The sequence below is a fragment of the Theropithecus gelada genome, chromosome 8 (assembly GCF_003255815.1).
Source record: "Theropithecus gelada isolate Dixy chromosome 8, Tgel_1.0, whole genome shotgun sequence".
Classification (NCBI taxonomy): Eukaryota; Metazoa; Chordata; class Mammalia; order Primates; family Cercopithecidae; genus Theropithecus; species Theropithecus gelada.
The window spans coordinates 108,036,030-108,055,843 of NC_037676.1; the positions used below are offsets into that span (position 1 = coordinate 108,036,030).

The 19,814-nt window shown below is 40.3% G+C and overlaps 1 protein-coding gene and 1 long non-coding RNA gene across 4 annotated transcripts in view; one reads left to right on the top strand and one right to left on the bottom strand.

The window, feature by feature from the left end:
- The window catches only part of ZFPM2 (zinc finger protein, FOG family member 2), a 489,523-nt gene extending 470,317 nt beyond the window's left edge, over positions 1–19,206 (top strand). For all 3 annotated transcript variants that reach the window (XM_025393837.1, XM_025393838.1, XM_025393839.1), the window contains 3 exons: positions 1,496–1,702; positions 13,048–13,272; positions 15,705–19,206. In XM_025393837.1, coding sequence (XP_025249622.1) covers positions 1,496–1,702; positions 13,048–13,272; positions 15,705–18,196 — 2,924 coding nt within the window. In that variant the 3' untranslated portion in view covers positions 18,197–19,206. The remainder of the gene's footprint in view (positions 1–1,495; positions 1,703–13,047; positions 13,273–15,704) is intronic.
- LOC112629953 overlaps positions 1–19,814 on the bottom strand; it is a 264,192-nt gene that overhangs the window by 6,828 nt on the left and 237,550 nt on the right. Inside the window, exons 3-4 of the long non-coding RNA XR_003120775.1 lie at positions 12,648–12,765; positions 227–374 (exon numbers count right to left, since the gene is read on the bottom strand). This is a non-coding gene — a long non-coding RNA (uncharacterized LOC112629953). The remainder of the gene's footprint in view (positions 1–226; positions 375–12,647; positions 12,766–19,814) is intronic.

Consider the following 19,814-nt stretch of genomic DNA (forward strand, 5'->3'; position numbering starts at 1 on the left):
TTTCAGATACATTCGTGTCAAAGTGAAAAAAAAGTTGTTTTCTAGCATTTTAGTATATTTGTTACTTTGAAACTTTCACACAAATTTGGGGTCTGTAGTCTTAGCTTTATTTTTTAACAGTATATTTGTTTTGTTACTTTGAAACTTTCACACAAATTTGGGGTCTGTAGTCTTAGCTTTATTTTTTAACAATCATATACTCTCACAGATGGTTTTGTTTCCTTACCTTTAAAACTTAATCAGCTGGCTTAATTAATTGCCCAACGTTTCTCTAAAACAATGTTCTGATTCTTCTGGGCAACTCTGCCATATCATATGCTGTTGTTATCTTTTCCACCAGAGTTTTACCACAAGTTGTTTAAAAACCATCAGCTCTAAGGGTAGAAAAAAACGAAGTGCAGTTGAAAAGACAGTTATGTTGAAAGATAAACAGAGCAATATGTCTTATCAAAATGGGTACAAGTTTTGGCTGCTTAATGAGTGCAATACACAGCCTTCCAATCTATACACAATGGGAAAAAAAAGAGCTTTATAACATATCAAGTATGCTACATTATTTCAGGCATAACTGTATAGGATACATATCTAGGCCTGAGAGTGTAGATAACAAAATATAAGTGCTTTGCCTGTCTAAACATGTAAAATAAATGAGCATTTGCTATCACATCCCAATACATTAGATGTACTTGCATAGTTAATTTTTCTTTTTAATGCAAAACATGTGATTGTTGAAGTGCAGTGCCAGAGTATATCTTAGTGTTTGAAGAGACATTTCTTTTCATTTAAACAAATCTTTATTTAAATGAGCCTTTTTGAAAAGGATTTTTGGCATATCTTCATTTCAGGAAGTTCAATCAGGGTAAATGGAGACGAAGAAGCTACATTATACATAATATTATATAAGTAAAGATCATTCAGCCAAAAAAAAAGGCAGCAGACATAGCAGAGTATAACTACCTGAATTTCACTTTAATTTTCTAGATTTTAGGAGTTTTTGTTTACTTGTTCTGTAGTTTGGGCATTGGTATTGATATGATGGAAATATTTCATGGGGGGAAGAGAAGAAGAGAGATAAATAACTTCTTACTTTCATAAAATACAGAAAGAATAACTTCAAATGCTCACAGGAAATAAATTTCAGCAGCTGGGTCCTTACCATGCTAGTTTTTAGGTACTATCCCAATGTACTGGTAAGGTTACTGATTCAGGCAAGCCCCAAAGAGCAAACAATTGACAAAAATCTGTACAAATTATGTTTATGCTGTACTTGATTCTTAGTCTCCTCCTACTTCTGGTCACTAAACAGTTCATTTAATGCAAAGAGTACAATTTTCCACACAGGAGGCAAAAGGAGCACAACTGTTGCCTTGATCAAACACTCCACAGTAGGAACCGGTGTGAAAAACATGAGAAGGTGCTGTGGACATCAAGCTAGTGTACAACAGACTCAAGCATCCTATGTCAATATTATCTTTTTCTTTTTTCTTCTTAATAGGGGGTCAGCTTTGGTGTACAACTACGAAGGCCATCTCTGAGGGTGAAGAGCTAATTGCCTTTGTGGTGGATTTTGACTCAAGGCTACAAGCTGCCAGTCAGCTGACTCTCACAGAAGGGATGTACCCTGCACGCCTGCTGGACTCAATTCAGCTGCTTCCTCAGCAAGCTGCCATGGCTTCTATTTTGCCCACAGCTATTGTCAATAGTAAGTGCTCAGTGCTGTGTAGCCCAGCTTTAGAGGTGATGGGAATTTATGGGAGAAAAAAAATGTCTACTGACAAGAAACCAGGAACAGACCTTTTTCCTTCAGTGTTGTGGTTTCATTTTATCTTCGTGTGTGTGTGTGTGTGTGTGTGTGTGTGTGTGTTTGTGTGTGTTTGTGTGTGTTTGTGTGTGCGTGTGTGGTCAATTTTCCTGGGAGTATAGAAAGAACCCTTAACTCCAACCATTTCAAGTCAGATTCCTGAATGTCACACACACACACAAAGCTGATATTCTACATGAGTTGAATAATATTCAAGGCTACTTAGCTATGAGAAGGCGAGCACCTTTCATTAATGCTTCTATATTAGAAAAAATTTGGTATTCTTTAAGGGCCATAGACTTAAAAACTTGAAGAAACAGAATACAAAATCAAAGTTTGATTAGATATAGTAACAAAAAGGAAGTGTATCCTGGATAAATCAAGACATGTGCTAATGCAAAAAGGTAAATAAATAAATAAATAAAGAGAAATGCATGATAAGCTTAGAAAACTTTATATGGAGAATTTTTAAATAAGCCCTGGCAAATTTACCTTTGTGATTTTATTTTGTAAAAAAGAAATTGAACTTAGTTTGTATTTTTGTGTCACAGAATGACACTTCATATGACAGAAAATCAGTGGTCTGGGGTCCCAAAATCTGTGTTCTAGACAGATCTGCTTTTATCTAGCTCTATGAGAAAACATGAGTAGCAGATACATCTTAAGAGGAGAATAGATTCTGAAGTTAGTAGGTAAGCAAAAAATTGCATCTACTCAAAAATATACTTTAAAATCTCATTTTAGAGGTTCTTTGGCGAAGAGTTTTATTGCATCAGCGAAGGGTTGTAGTAGTCCGTAGGGACCTACAACGTTGGGCCCCTTACGTAGTTGTATATAGCCTAGTAACTTTCGTTCAATGAGTGTAAGGAACGCCATGGCGGCTGGCGTAGGTATAATGAGGAGTAGAAGGTTTATTGTGGTCATGATGTTAAGAAGAGGAGTTGAACCTCTGATTGTAAAGTTTTAAGTTTTATGCAATTGCCGGGCTCTGCCATCTTAACAAACCCTGTTTTTGGGTGAGATGTATAATATTTTGCTAAATTAAGATTAGGTCATTTATGTAATGAAGGCGCTTTATGAAGTGGGCCTTATTTCTCTTGTCCTTTCGTACAGGGAGAAATGTAGAATAGATAGAAACCGACCTGGATTGCTCCGGTCTGAACTCAGATCACGTAGAACTTTAATCGTTGAACAAACGAACCCTTGATAGCTGCTGCACCATTAGGATGTCCTGATCCAACATCGAGGTCGTAAACTCTATTGTCGATATGGACTCTAGAATAGAATTGCGCTGTTATCCCTAGGGTAACTTGTTCCGCTGATCAAATTATTGGATCAATTGTAAATGTTAGTTCGCTTTGGCTTGTGTGGTCTCGGCATGGATTATTCGGAGGTTTGGTTGTGCTCCGAGGTCACCCCAACCAAAATTTTTAATGCAGGTGTAGAGATTTAAAAATCCGTAGGTTTGTATGATTCCTGGTTGCATTAATAAATTAAAGCTCCATAGGGTCTTCTCGTCTTATTATTATATATCCGCCTCTTCACGGACAGGTCAATTTCACTGGTTGAAAGTAAGAGACAGTTAAACCCTCATGTTGCCATTCATGCGAGTCCCTATTTAAAGAACAAGTGATTATGCTACCTTTGCACGGTCAGGGTACCGCGGCCGTTAAACGTGTGTCACTGGGCAGGCAGTGCCTCTAATACTAGTAATGCTAGAGGTGATGTTTTTGGTAAACAGGCGGGGGTTAAGTTTGCCGAGTTCCTTTTACTTTTTTTAACCTTTCCTTGAAAGCATGCCTGTGTTGGGTTAACAGTGAAAGTAGTATGGGCTTGTTTATGTTTATCAATACTAGGCTGTTAAATATGGGTGAGGCTTTCGGTCTGATTTAGGCTTATGCGGTGGAGAAAGTATTCATGTTACTTATACTAGCATTATTACTTCTATAGGGTGATAGATTAATCCATTGTAGTGTGAGGAGTTCAGTTATGTGTTTGGGGTTTTTTGGATAGTTGATGTTGAGCTTGAACGCTTTCTTAATTGATGGCTGCTTTTAGGCCAACTATGGTAATTGGGGTTTTTACTCTCTATATAAGGTTTTTTCCTACTGTCTAAAGAGCTGTCCCTCTTTAGACTAACAATTAAGTTTACAGGAGGATTAAGTGGTTCTATAGGTAAACTTAAGGCTGAACTAAGAATCTGTCTTGGATAACCAGCTATCACCAGGCTCGGTAGGCTTGTCACCTCTACCCAGAAATCTTCCCACTATTTTGCCACATAGACGGGTGTGCTCTTTTAGCTGTTTTTGGGTAGCTCGTCTGGTTTCGGGGAATTTGGCTTTAGTTCTCTTTGTGAAATTATTTCTAGCTAATTCATTATGCGAAAGGTACAGGGGTTAATCCTTGCTATTTTGTGCTTGGGTGGTTTTCTATCTTTCCCTTACGGTACTGTATCTATAGCGTCAGGTTAAAATTTCTATCGCCTATACTTTATGTAGGTGAATGGTTTGGTATATGTTGGTTTGGTGTTAGTGTTGATTGTGCTTAGAGCTAGTGTTAGCTCAAGGTAGTCAAGCGGTGTTGAGATTTTCTGGGTGTAAGCCAGATGCTTTATGTTAAGCTATACCTTGATTTATCCAAGTGCACCTTCCAGTACACTTACCGTGTTACGACTTATCCCCTCTATATAAATATTAGGGTGTTTAGTTAAGATGTTCCTTAAATATATTTGAGGGGAGTGACGGGCGGTGTGTGCGTGCTTTATGGCCTAGTTCAATTAAGCACTCTATTCTTAATTTACTGCTAAATCCTCCTTGGACTCTTAGGTTTCATAAGAGTTATCGTGGGGTTTTCTGAGGTAGAAAATGTAGCCCATTTTTTACCATCTCATAGGTTACACCTTGACCTAACGTTTTTGCGGGGAGGGCATTTGCGCTCACTTCGTAACCTTCATCAGGGTTTGCTGAAGATGGCGGTATATAGACTGAGCAAGAGAGGGTGGGGTGGATCGGGGTTTATCGATTATAGAACAGGCTCCTCTAGGGGGATGTGAAGCACCGCCAAGTCCTTTGAGTTTTAAGCTGTTGCTTGTAGTATTCTGGCGAGTAGTTTTGTTGTTTTAACTATTGAGGTTTAGGGCTAAGCATAGTGGGGTATCTAATCCCAGTTTGGGCCTTGGCTATGGTGTGTTCAGAAATTTTAAAGCCACTTTCGTAGTTTATTTTACATCAGCTAGGGTTTTACGGTTTAGATGGAGTTTAGCTTTATTGTGTCAGATCTAAAACACTCTCTGTGCCGATCTCTGTTGGCTAGGGTTAATCGTATGACAGCAGTGGCTGGCACGAAATTAACCAACCCTTATTATAGCATAGCTTAGTTAAACTTTCGTTTATTGCTAAAGATTTGTCACTGCTGTCTCCCGTGGGGGTGTGGCTAGGCAAAGTGTTTTGAGCTGCGTGTGCGTGCTTGATACTTGCTCCTCTTGGTCATGGTGATTTGTAGGGCGTCTTCACCGAGGCGGGGATGCTTGCATGTGTAATCTTGCTAAGAGCCAATAGAAAGGCCAGGACCAAACCTATTTGTTTATGGGGTGTGCAAGCCCATCTAGGCATTTTCAGTGTCTTGCTTTAGGTAGGTTTAAGCTACATAAACGAGTAAATGGGTATGACTATGGAGTGATTTCTTTGGGGTTGTAGTAGGAGAGGTATTGGTTTGGTAGTGGGTAGGCAAATGTGAGGGGCCGGGGGGGAAGGAAAGGGGCCCTGGGTTGCCGTCAAGAGTGTTTGGTGAAGTAAATTTATATTAGTTGAGGGGATGGCAGTTGGAGTCGTGCACACCTAAAAGATGAAAATATAAGCTCTGGCCGGGCAAATTGAGGCTTTTGTTTTTGGGGTTTGGCAAAAGTGGGTTTAGGTGGGGGTCAGAGATGGGGGTGGGGGGGTTTGATGGAATTTTTATTGTGGTTTTGTGGTGTGGTGGGAGTGGTGTCGTGGAGTTGATTATTGATATGTCCTACAAGCATGAATTAAATAACACCTTACTGGTAGTTATGCGGGGCTAGGATATTGAACGTAGGTGCGATTAATAACGTCATGGACTAGGGATCAAAGGCAGGCGCGGCAGGACGGGATGTGGTGGGAGTCAGCATTCTGCGATGGGGTTGCGTGCGGACCAGAGATAAAAGATACCAAATGCATGGAGAGCTCCCGTGACTGGTTAATAGGGTGATAGACCCGTGATCCATAGAGATGTCTTATTTAAGGGGAACGTGTGGGCGATCTTGATTGCTATGGCCCTGAGGTAAGAACCAGATGCCGGATACAGTTCAATTATAGCTACCCCCACAAGTTATGGGCCCGGAGCGAGGAGAGTAGCACTCTTGAGCGGGATATTGATTTCACGGAGGATGGTGAACAAGGGATTCCTAAGTGGGGGGGGGGGGCATCCGTGGTGAGGAGGATTTTTTAATAGGTATGTGCTATGTCCAATGAACAATTTAATGTACTATGTATGATTAATATAGGGCTAGTTCTGTTGGTATCCATGGGGGAAATGTGTGGACTTTGAGGGAGTGTGTTATGTGTTACTGTTGAAGTATTCATTAGAGTTCTTGCTTGTAAGCATGTCTTTTAAGGGGATTAGGTACGTATGTAAAAACACGTGCTATGTACAGTTAAGCATATATAGTACTATATATTATACATGTTGGCTAGCAGTAATGCACGAATTACATAATGGCATTAAAGGTAGGTTAGTACTAAAGTTATGCTGTAGGGCTTGTACAACATAAAATACAGAAAGTAGTTTAAGTCAGAACGCCAGTTTTGGGTGTTGGCAGTAGAGTTAAGTACTTTCTTTCTGATTGCCCTGGGGAGAATATTCCATTTCTGGTTTACAAGGCCAGTGTATTAATTTATACTACGAGGGCAGGTTCATTTGAGTAGGTTGTTCTTGATTAGGGAGGCCAGCGGTATTGAAGATTAGGATAGTGATAAAGTATATTGTGGATGCTATTTGGCCAATAATGATAAAGGGTTGGGTTACTGGTTGGCTTCCAATTCAGGTTAGGGTTAGTAGAATTGTAACTAGGAGTCAGAATAGGAGTTGGCTGAGTGGGCAGAATATTATGCTTTGTTGTTTGGATTTGTGGAGTATGGGGATAATTGCTAGAATGAGAATTGATAGGAAGAGTGCTAGTACGCCTCCCAATTTGTTGGGCACAGATCGTAGAATTGCGTGTGTGAATAGGAAGTATCATTCTGGTTTAATATGTGGAGGAGTGCTTAGTGGGTTGGCTGGGGTATAGTTATCTGGGTCACTTAGGAGGTCGGGTGAAAATAATGTTAATGTTGTTAGGGTAAAGAGGAGGAGGATTAGACCTAGGATATCTTTAACTGTATGGTAGGGGTGAAAGGTGATTTTGTCTGAGTTAGAGGAAATTCCGCAAGGGTTGTTCGACCCTGTTTCGTGTAGGAATAGTAAGTGTACGGTTGTGAGAGCGACGATAATGAAGGGTAGGATGAAGTGTAGGGTGGAGAATCATATGAGAGTGGGGTTATCAATGGCGTACCCACCTCAGACCCATTGAACAAGGTTGGTTCCGATGTATGGGACTGCTGAGAGTAGATTTGTGATTACTGTTGCCCCCCAGAATGATATTTGGCCTCATGGGAGTATGTAGCCCATGAAGGCTGTTGCTATGGTTATGAGTAGAAGCATGATGCCAATGTTTCAGGTTTCTAGGAGAAGATATGAGCCATAGTAGAGGCCTTGGCCTACGTGCAGGAAGAGGCAGATGAAGAGTATGGAGGCACCGTTAGCGTGGAGATAGCGGGTGGTTCAGCCGTAATTTACCTCTCGAGTGATGTGTGCGATTGAGGAGAAAGCAGAGGAAGTGTCTGGTGAGTAGTGCATTGCTAAGAATAGGCCTGTGATAATTTGTAGAATTAGGCAGGTTGCAAGAAGTGAGCCGAAATTTCATCACACGGAAATGTTGGATGGGGTAGGTAGGTCAATGAGGGAGTGGTTGATTATTTTTATGATTGGGTTAGATTTGCATATTGGAATCATTTGGTGCTTTTATAGTTGAAATACAACGATGGTTTTTCATATCATTGGTTATGGTTAAAGTCCATATGGAAGCAATGACATATATTTTATTTACATTAAGCGTATTGTTGGTTATGGGGTTTGTGGGTTTTTCTTCTAAGCCCTCTCCCATTTATGGGGGTTTAGCATTGATTGTTAGTGGTGTAATTGGTTGTGTAATTATTTTAAATTATGGGGGGGCCTACATGGGTTTAATGATATTTTTAATTTATTTGGGGGGTATAATAGTTGTTTTTGGCTATACTGCGGCGATGGCTATTGAAGAGTATCCTGAGACATGAGGCTCAGGGTTTGAGGTTCTAGGGGGTCTTTTGGTGGGATTAATAATGGAAGTAGTACTAATTTTATGGGTTTTAAGTTTTGATGGAGTAGTGGTGGTGGTTAATTTTAACAATATGGGTAGTTGGGCGATTTTTGAGGGGGAAGGATCAGGGTTAGTTTGAGGCAATTCTATTGGTGCGGGTGCCTTGTATGATTATGGGCGTTGATTAGTGGTGGTTGCTGGTTGAACGTTGTTTGTTGGTGTATATATTGTGATTGAGATTACTCGAAGTAATAGGCTATATTATTAGAAGTAGAGTTAGGGTAAGGGGAATGAGGAAAGAGAGGAAGTAGAGTTTGATTATGCCTTTCTGAGTAGTTACAGTTATGGAAGCAGTAATATGTGTTTGTGAGATTATTTTGGGTATAGATTTCTCTAGTCATGTTGAATCTAATAGGAGAAGGGCTAAATTTTGACTTATAAGTAGGTTTTGATAGGGAACTATACGATGGACTGTGGTGGGAAAGTATCCTAGTATATTGGAGAATTTGAATATTTGTGATGGATTTTTTACTTTTAGTTTGTTGGTTATAAGGGCGAGGTCTAGGGCTGTTAGGAAGCCGAGGGCGGTTGCGCATAAGGCTGAGAATTTTAGATAGGAGGGTATTGTTGGTTGGGGAAGTGAGGTAGGGGGGATATTGTTGGTGATAAGGAATCCTGCAATTATACTGCCTATTATGAGGCGTTTAATTGGGTTTAGTAGGGCGGGGTTGTTTTCGTTGATGCTTATTAGGGTTGGGAAGCGGGGTTGTCCTGTTAGGGTAAGGAGAATGGTTCGAGTACTGTAGGCGCTTGTTAGGGAGGTGGCGATGACAGTAATAGATAGGGCTCAGGCGTTGGTATATGACGTATTTGTGGCTTCGATAATGAGGTCTTTGGAATAGAAGCCTGTGAGGAAGGGTATTCCCGTGAGTGCTAGGTTGCCAATAACTAGGGAAGTTGAGGTGAGGGGCATTGTTTTAAATAGACCACCTATTTTTCGGATGTCTTGTTCATTATTTAAGTTATGGATAATAGATCCGGAGCACATAAAGAGTATAGCTTTGAAGAAGGCATGAGTGCAGATGTGTAGGAATGCTAAGTGTGGTTGGTTAATACCAATAGTGCCTATTATTAGACCTAGTTGACTTGAGGTGGAGAAGGCCACGATTTTTTTTGATATCATTTTGTGTGAGGGCGCAGATGGCTATGAATAGGGTAGTAATGGCTCCTAGACATAGTAAGAGGTTTTGGATTAGTGTGTTGCTTTCTATTAAAGGGTGAAAGCGAATAAGTAGGAATACTCCGGCAACAACTATGGTGCTGGAGTGAAGTAGGGCTGAGACCGGGGTTAGACCTTCTATGGCAGAGGGTAATCAGGGGTGAAGACCAAATTGAGCTGATTTTCCTGTTGTTGCTAGGAGAAGGCCTACTAGTGGAAGGAGATTTGAGTTGGAGTTTAGAGCCAGTCTCACGAGTTATAATGCAGGAGGAATCATGTTATAGCCAGGATAAGACCAATGTCGCCGATGCGGTTATATAGGATTGCTTGGATGGCTGCTGTGTTGGCGTCTGCTCGAGCGTACCATCAGCTGATTAGAAGGAAGGATATGATTCCTACACCCTCTCAACCAATGAAGAGTTGGAAAAGGTTGTTGGCGGTGACTAGAATTAGTATGGCAGTGAGAAAAATGAGGAGATATTTGAAGAATTGATTGATGTTTGGGTCTGAGTTTATGTATCATAGTGAGAATTCTATAATAGATCAGGTGATGAATAGTGCGATTGGAATAAATATTATAGAAAAGTAGTCTAGTTTAAAGCTTAGTGTTAGATCTAATGTTTGGGTTGTTATTCAGTGTCAGCTTCAAATGGTTGTTTCTTGATTTGAGAAAATGTATAGGGTTATTGGAAGAAGGCTAGTAATAAAGGCATATATTATAGTTATCTTTACATAGTTTGGGTATGAGCGGTTTTTGTCAGGATTAATGAGGGTGGCAAAAATTGGAAGAGTTAGGGAGGCAAGGGTTGTTATTATGATAGAGGTGCACATAATTATTACTTTTATTTGGAGTTGCACCAATGTTTTTGGCTCCTAAGGCCAATGGATAGCTGTTATCCTTTAAAAGTTGAGAAAGCTGTAATTTTAAGTACGGGGGCATGGGTTAGCAGTCCTTGCAAGTTTTCTCGGTAAATAAGAAGTAGTAAGCTTCTATAGTTAGGTCCACAATCTAATGTTTTGATTAAACTATATTTACAAGGAGTAAGTCCTAGAATGGTGTTGGGATTAAGGGTTAGAAGAATGACTGGGGCAAGGTGTATAAATATTAATGTGTTTTCTTGTGTGAAGGGGGGTTTTATGTTGATTATATGGTGTGTAAGTGTCCCTCGTTGCATTGTGATGAACATGTGGAGAGAGTAGAGGGCTGTAATTAGTATATTGAGTCCTGTAAGTATGATAGTAATATGAGATCAAGAAAATGAAGCTGCGATTACAAAGAGCTCACCGAGTAGGTTAATGGTAGGGGGAATGGCAAGATTAGCAAGGTTTGCTGTGAACCATCAAAAGGTTATTAATGGAAGTAGGACTTGAAGTCCTCGGGATAGTAATATGATGCGGCTGTGGGTGCATTCGTAGTTTGAGTTAGCTAGGCAGAAATATATGGAGGAGGTGAGTCCATGGGCAACTATAAGGATAATTGCACCAGAGAAGCTTCAGGGGGTTTGGATGAGGGAGGCTACGATTACTAGGGCTATATGGCTTATGGAGGAGTATGCGATCAGTGATTTCAGGTCTGTTTGTCGAAGACAGATTGAGCTTGTTATGATTATACCTCATAGAGATAATATAAGGAATGGATAGGCTATGTACTCTGTTAAAGGGTTAAGGATAGAAGTGAGTCGTATTATGCCATAGCCACCTAGTTTTAGGAGTACTGCGGCAAGGACTATTGATCCTGCAATGGGGGCTTCGACATGAGCTTTAGGAAGTCATAAGTGTAGGCCGTATAGGGGTATTTTTGTCATAAAGGCTATTATGCATGCTAGTCAAGTAAGGTTGTGAGATCAAGTGGTTGCTGGTTTTTGGTCTATAAGTGTTAGTAGTGTGATATTCAATGAGCCTGTGTTATTATAGGTGTAGATTAGTATAATGAGTAGGGGTAGAGAGCCGGTTAGAGTGTAAAATAAAAAGTATATGCTTGCGTTGAGACGTTCTGCTTGGTTACTTCATTTAGTGATGATAATTAGGGTGGGAATGAGAGTAGTTTCATATTCCAATCCCATTTCAACCACTGATGCGGTCATGGATGGGCAAGTTACTTAACACCAGTCTCCTCACCTATAGATGGATGAAGGGGGACAAAACACACATGGAGAGATTTTCCATGAGCGAACACATGAACATGACACATCATAGCATGACCTGATAAATATGGTACCAGTATTAGCTGCAGTTCAAACACTGTTGTGTTTCTCTTAAGAGTACTGCAGTTGCCTCCCACCAGTCAAAAGTCTTTCTTCCAAATTCACTACCTTCAAAACTAGACTCTGCTGCTGTGATTCTATAATATCTGATTATGTCAGTGTCTTGCTTAAAATGATTCGGTGATGCTTCATAATCATGAAGACAAAATCTAAAACTCATTGAGAGCCTGCAATTCTTTCAGTCTATCCCTGCCTCCTACAGCCTCTTCTCTCCCAGCCCTATCATGCTCCTTAACTCAACAGTACAGAACAGCCTCCCAGCCTCCCAGCCCCTCTGTCTCAGGCTCTCATGGCTTTCCCTGAGCTGCTCATTTGATCAGGATGATCCAACCCCTCTTCTCCACATAACTAGCTTAATTTCATCCTTCACACCTCAGCTCAGGCTGAGCTCATCATCTTCCCTCTAAATCTGTCTCTAATCTCCTCCTCTCTCCACTCCTGACATCAGCCTCTTTTCCATGCCCCGGGGCACTCCTCAGATACCTCCATCAGAACAGTAATTAGACTGTAATGTAATTAGCTGACCACATGTCCATCAACCGGAGGAGACTGTATGCTTCCTAAGGCCAGCTGTTTCATCTTTCATTTTGTTTTATACCCAGCTCAACACAGAGTTGGGCATATAGTAGCCACTCCGTAATTACTGTGTTAAAAAAAAATGGTGTCAGGGGTTGGCATCAGGGCTAACATTAGTTCAGCCATTACATCCTTACCTTTTAATCAGTCAGATAATTTATATCACTATAAATGTATATTTTTTCTAACCATAAATATAATTTAAAATCAATATCTTAGGCCAGACACAGTGGCTCACACCTGTAATCCCAGCACTTTGGGAGACTGAGGCGGGTGGATCACCTGAGGTAAGGAGTTTGAGATCAGCCTACCCAACATGGAGAAACCCTGTTTCTACTAAAAATACAAAAATTAGCCAGGCATGGTGGCACTCACCTGTAATCCCAGCTACTTGGGAGGCTGAGGTAGGAGAATTGCTTGAACCCAGGAGGTAGAGGTTGCAGTGAGTTGAGATCGCACCACTGCACTGTAGCCTGGGTGACAGAGTGAGAATCTGTCACAAAATATAAAACAAAATAAAATCAATATCTTGTGTTTTAAATATTGGAGTGTCCTCTTTCTAGAGTCTGGGAAGTTAATTTGCAGAGTATAACATTTCTTTCAAAGCCGAGTCCTCTGCTGTAGAACAACACCAAAGACTGTTACTCATCACTGTCCGATTGCCCAGTTCAGGACCTGAGAGCAGAGTCTGAGAAAAATTGAACTACATGCTGCTTTACCCATGGTTGGTTTCAAATGGACAGCAGCAAATGTGTCTCTGTGTTTTTCCCTGCAGAGGATATATTCCCTTGCAAGTCCTGTGGCATCTGGTATCGGAGTGAGCGGAATCTGCAGGCCCATTTGATGTACTACTGCAGTGGGAGGCAAAGAGAAGCTGCTCCAGTGTCAGAGGAAAATGAAGACAGTGCCCATCAGATTTCCAGCCTGTGCCCCTTCCCACAGTGCACCAAGAGCTTTTCAAATGCTCGAGCTCTAGAAATGCACCTGAATTCACACAGTGGTAAATGCTGCTTTTGTTTCTTCTGTTGCTCCAGAAGACTATTATTTTTATAAATATATATGCATTACATGCATACATCTATATCTATCTATCTGTAGCTATCTATAACATCAAAATCAAACTTTCTGGGTCAACCAGTGTGATCTTATGCCACTTATACTCAGCATATTTTACTCAAAAGATTTGGGTCTGGCCGGGCGCGGTGGCTCAAGCCTGTAATCCCAGCACTTTGGGAGGCCGAGACGGGCGGATCACGAGGTCAGGAGATCGAGACCATCCTGGCTAACCCGGTGAAACTCCGTCTCTACTAAAAATACAAAAAATTAGCTGGGCGAGGTGGCGGCACCTGTAGTCCCAGCTGCTCGGGAGGCTGAGGCAGGAGAATGGCGGGAACCCGGGAGGCAGAGCTTGCAGTGAGCCGAGATCCGGCCACTGCGCTCCAGCCCGGGCGACAGAGCGAGACTCCGTCTCAAAAAAAAAAAAAAAAAAAAAAAAAAAAAAGCTTTGGGTCTTAATTCTTTTCTGACAAATTCAGTGCTCTGACCACAGACCAAATCATTCTATTTGTTTTCGACTGAGGTTTTAAAAAAGCACATTATTTTTAAAAGAAAGTCTCAATACCCTTTGAATATTGTCATTTATTGCTTTAGTGTCAAGCAATCTTTGGAAACTGACCATAGTGTTTCCTGTATGGTAGGGAAGAAATAATAGGTGCATAAATATAAGTATTTGCTGAATTGAAATAAAGCTACTCTATTGATAGATCCAATTAAAATTACAATTCAGGGATGTTTACTTTTAAATATGGATCAGCAAAATAATCTTGACTTCCGAAAGATGCGTCATAACAGCTTAGCTGGTTTTTATGACATAAAACTACTTTTAGTACTATGTTTTAAAATCCCTTAAGAAAAAATAGGCTGAAAAACAAATAAGGTTTTTAAGGCCCTCTCTTAATAGCAAGGTGGCAACTGTTCCCATTTAATTTGGAATTGTATGCCAGCTATTTTTGGTTTCATTTCATAGCATTCTAATTAACATATTTTTTTAAAAAATGAATTTAATTGAATGTACAGAATTCTATTGACTTTAAATAATTTTAGGTACATTCTTGCATGGGACAAACTAGGGACTGAGAATCATAGTTTTTCAGCACCTGTGATACAAACCTTGTAGGACACCTCTGGGTGACTTTCTTAGCTGTCTTTGCCTAGATTAAATGATTTTAAAATGGAAATACATGTTGAGTTTTAAGCTACTGTTCTAACCTCCAGTGCTGTAGTACAGTTCAAGCTTTTGTCTTTGAACCTATAAAAGTAGGCAATTTCCTTTCTGCTCATCCTCTTTCCTCTTCTTGCAAATGAGCTATCTTCATATAGATAATAAAGCAGGGGAAGCAGAAACAGATTGGTTGTCTCAGATGGTGAGTAAAGTCATATACAAAACAAAAAGAGCAGAATATAGGGGTCCTTTCAGCTAAATGGAAAAAATGAGTATTGGATTCATTGAGGAAAAAAGGAGACAAGGATAGTTAGACCCCTTTTATGACTACAGGACTAGGTATCTCTGCCATGTTTTCGGCTTATGAATGTAAAAGGCGGTCTTATTTTAGTCCAGAGTACAGAGGGGATAAGCCAAGCTGATTTTACCATATGCTGACCAATGGGAGCTAGAGTCAACCTTAGTGATGCTTATCCACCACAGTCAATGATAATATTCAAAATATGTAATCATGGACTAGAAATAGGCAGCGATCAATCAGCATGGATGTCAATGCGAAATGACTATATTAGTAGACTGGTAGACTATGTTAGTCTACCAGGTAAATATCAGCCCTGGATAGAGATAAACTATGTTCAGCAAAATTGTGGCGTAAAATTTTAAATTTATATTAAATATAAATTAGGATGTTATTAATTACTTTACAAAATCGTTTCTATTTGGCTTCTTTAGAATATAACCTATATGTAGTGTACTGAGAGTTATTTGATTTGCATTGGTTTTCAACAGCAATCCTAATGAATGCTCACTTCTTCCTAATGTAGAGGCTAATGTTCTAGTAGGAAGGTTATTGGATCAGTAATTATAAAATCTGAGGCTCAGGCATGGCTTCATCACTTAATAGCTTTATTAACATAATCAATTCCCTTAGCCTCCTTCAGCGTGTTTCCTCATCTGTAAAATGGAGACAGTGACACTTACTCCACTTCGATGCCGTAATATTCATGAAAGTAGTTTGAAAACTATAAAGTGTTATTATTATTATCACACACTGTAAGAGATGTCACAAGAAAACAGTTAATATAATGAATGAGATTCTGAACGATTTCATTCCTATTGTGTTGCAAACATTAGGTCATTAGAAAAGGTCCCTAGCATTCAAAGACCAACACACATGTTTCTCATTGTTCTTATTTTGTATGTCTCCCTAGGAGTGAAAATGGAAGAATTTCTGCCCCCTGGTGCTAGTCTAAAATGCACCGTCTGTAGCTACACTGCTGATTCTGTGATCAACTTTCACCAACACCTGTTCTCCCATCTCACTCAAGCTGCCTTCCGATGTAATCACTGCCATTTCGGCTTCCAGACTCAGAGGGACTTATTGCAGCACCAGGAGCTCCATGTCCCTAGCGGCAAACTTCCCAGAGAAAGTGACATGGAACACTCTCCAAGTGGCACCGAAGACAGCTTACAGCCAGCCACAGACTTACTGACCAGAAGCGAACTTCCCCAGAGCCAAAAGGCCATGCAGACTAAAGATGCGAGCTCTGACACAGAGCTGGACAAGTGTGAGAAAAAGACTCAGCTCTTTCTCACAAACCAGAGACCAGAGATACAGCCTACAACAAATAAACAAAGCTTTTCTTACACAAAAATAAAGTCTGAGCCCTCTAGCCCAAGACTTGCCTCATCTCCAGTTCAGCCTAATATTGGGCCTTCTTTCCCTGTGGGCCCTTTCCTATCTCAGTTTTCTTTCCCCCAAGATATCACCATGGTCCCTCAAGCGTCAGAGATCTTAGCCAAGATGTCTGAACTGGTGCATCGGCGACTGAGGCATGGCAGTAGTAGCTACCCTCCTGTCATCTACAGCCCCTTGATGCCCAAGGGGGCTACTTGTTTTGAGTGTAACATAACATTCAATAATTTGGATAATTATCTAGTGCACAAAAAGCATTATTGCAGCAGCCGATGGCAGCAGATGGCTAAGTCCCCAGAGTTCCCTAGTGTGTCAGAAAAGATGCCTGAAGCTTTGAGTCCCAACACCGGCCAAACCTCCATAAACCTTCTCAACCCAGCTGCTCATTCTGCTGATCCTGAGAATCCACTTCTTCAAACATCTTGCATCAATTCTGCCACTGTCTTAGATTTAATTGGGCCAAATGGGAAGGGCCATGACAAGGACTTTTCCACTCAAACTAAGAAGCTCTCCACCTCCACTAACAATGATGACAAAATTAATGGAAAACCTGTTGATGTGAAAAATCCCAGTGTCCCCTTAGTGGATGGGGAAAGTGACCCGAATAAGACTACCTGTGAAGCTTGCAACATTACCTTCAGCCGGCACGAAACATACATGGTCCACAAACAGTATTACTGTGCTACTCGCCACGACCCTCCACTAAAGAGGTCTGCTTCCAACAAAGTGCCTGCCATGCAGAGAACCATGCGCACACGCAAGCGCAGAAAGATGTATGAGATGTGCCTACCTGAGCAGGAACAAAGGCCTCCACTGGTTCAGCAGAGATTTCTTGATGTAGCCAACCTCAGTAATCCTTGTACCTCCACTCAAGAACCCACAGAGGGGCTAGGAGAGTGCTACCACCCAAGATGTGATATCTTTCCAGGAATTGTCTCTAAGCACTTGGAAACTTCCCTGACGATCAACAAATGTGTTCCAGTTTCCAAATGTGACACTACTCATTCCAGTGTTTCCTGCCTAGAGATGGACGTGCCCATAGATCTCAGCAAAAAGTGTTTATCTCAGTCTGAGCGGACGACCACGTCTCCCAAAAGGCTGCTGGACTATCACGAGTGCACTGTGTGCAAGATCAGTTTCAATAAGGTAGAAAACTATCTGGCCCACAAGCAGAATTTCTGCCCGGTTACTGCACATCAGCGTAATGACCTGGGTCAACTGGACGGCAAAGTGTTTCCAAATCCAGAAAGCGAACGAAACAGCCCTGATGTCAGCTATGAAAGAAGCATAATAAAATGTGAGAAAAATGGGAATTTGAAGCAGCCTTCCCCCAATGGAAACCTATTTTCATCCCACCTAGCAACCCTGCAAGGCTTGAAGGTCTTTAGTGAAGCCGCTCAGCTCATTGCTACAAAAGAAGAAAACAGACATTTGTTTCTTCCACAATGCCTTTACCCTGGAGCAATAAAGAAAGCAAAAGGAGCCGACCAGCTTTCTCCATATTATGGAATCAAGCCAAGTGATTATATTTCTGGTTCTCTTGTCATCCATAACACTGACATCGAGCAAAGCACAAATGCAGAAAATGAATCTCCTAAAGGCCAGGCTTCCTCAAATGGGTGCGCTGCGCTGAAGAAAGATTCTCTACCATTGTTGCCCAAAAATCGAGGAATGGTAATAGTGAACGGTGGACTGAAACAAGATGAGAGACCTGCTGCCAACCCGCAGCAAGAGAACGTTTCCCAGAATCCTCAGCATGAAGATGACCACAAATCTCCCTCATGGATCTCTGAGAACCCATTAGCTGCCAATGAGAATGTCTCACCAGGAATTCCCTCAGCAGAGGAACAGTTGTCTAGTATAGCAAAAGGTGTGAATGGTTCCACCCAGGCTCCAACCAGTGGGAAATATTGCCGGCTGTGTGATATCCAGTTCAACAACCTTTCAAACTTTATAACTCACAAGAAGTTTTATTGCTCATCACATGCAGCGGAACATGTCAAATGAACTAACTGAATAAACATCAGTCACCTCTGGTATCAGTGTTTAGTATGTTGTTCTAACCAGTCCTGAAAAAAAAAAAATAGCTATTTGAATTACATCTGGGCAATCAGGAGATAATTCATTATGGCTGAGTTGAAGACTTGAGGTGTAATTTCATTACAGTCCATTAGTAAAGTGTATTATTGGTGCCATTTTCAAAAAAAATTAATTTATTTTACCAGCAGTATTCATAGCTGTGGTTATGTTATTTTTTATTTAAAAACTTTATATTAAAGTCATTTGTAATGTTATTGTATAGTTATTGTGTAGCACATATGGTTTGCACTGTATAGTAGCTTTTAAAGAAAATAGTCACAAACAATACAGAAAATCATTTTAGAAATAGCTTCAAAAGCACTTGTGTATCTTGATTTTTTCTTATATGCTGTTGCAGATATATGTATATGCTAAAATATAACTTGCAAAGATGTTCTAAATACACATGCTATAAGTTCGCCTTAAGATTTCAATTCTTGGATAATCAGGCTCCGTTTGCACTTTATATTTTAGCAGATACAGTCTCTTAGTCACTAGGCTTTGCATTTGTATGTAGCTGTATGTTTCTGTCCATTTTCTTAATCCTAAACCTGTATGTTAAATGAAGATGGCAATTTTTTTCTTGTATAGTACTTGGATTTTCTTTCGCTGATGCAGCTCTGTCTCAATTTTTAAACCTTTGCTGTTAAATGCAATACTTTATAAAGAATGAACAAAATTACTGGAAGCAGTATTGTAAGTAATGAGGTAGTATTAATCAGTTTTATCTTTTGAAAGGCACAGTCTAAATCGAAACCCTAAACTCAATGCTGCAAGTATGAATTTAATTCATATATAAGATCTATTTAAATATAAGAGTAGCAATACTGCACCTGGTGATCGCAAAGATAATGTTCTACTTCTGATAGAAATAATTTCTCAACAAATGTTGTTACTATGCATGTATATGGATGGAATAAAATTCCAGATTGTTGGAGGAGTTTGGCGTACTTTTTTCCCCTTTAAAATAGAAGAGAAACCCTAAATCTATTATTTGTGATGAGAATAGTTTCAAAATGGCACTGAATAGCTGTATTAACACAATGACAAATCAGTAAAGAGAAAGATTGTCCTTTACATACACCTAATTAATATAACTTACTCTATTAAAATGAACTAGAGGCTCCAGGCCATGAAACTAGAAAAGTTCTTCATTATAACTATGTATAATTAGTAGAATCTCTCTGTCTGCCTTTCCACATCATCACTACAGCACAGATAAAGAGCAGTTTCATGTGTGTCTACAAAACTTACAAGTCATATGCACAAGAATCAACACAAATGTTGGTCAAATGCACCCAAGATTCAGATGAAGTTTACCAGAGAGAGGTTTGCATTTTGAGGAACGGTGATGTGGTATGGTAAAGTGACTCTGATGAGTAAAGATGTGCAAATCTCATGCTTGGGATTTGTACATTTGTATAATCCAGGAGTTTGCATATTGAGGGGGAGTGGAGAGCAGAGAATGTGGGCCCAATGGGCCAGCCAGAGACATTGAGAGTGACTCAGCAGACATGATGGTCTCCCGCAAAATTAGGAATCTCCT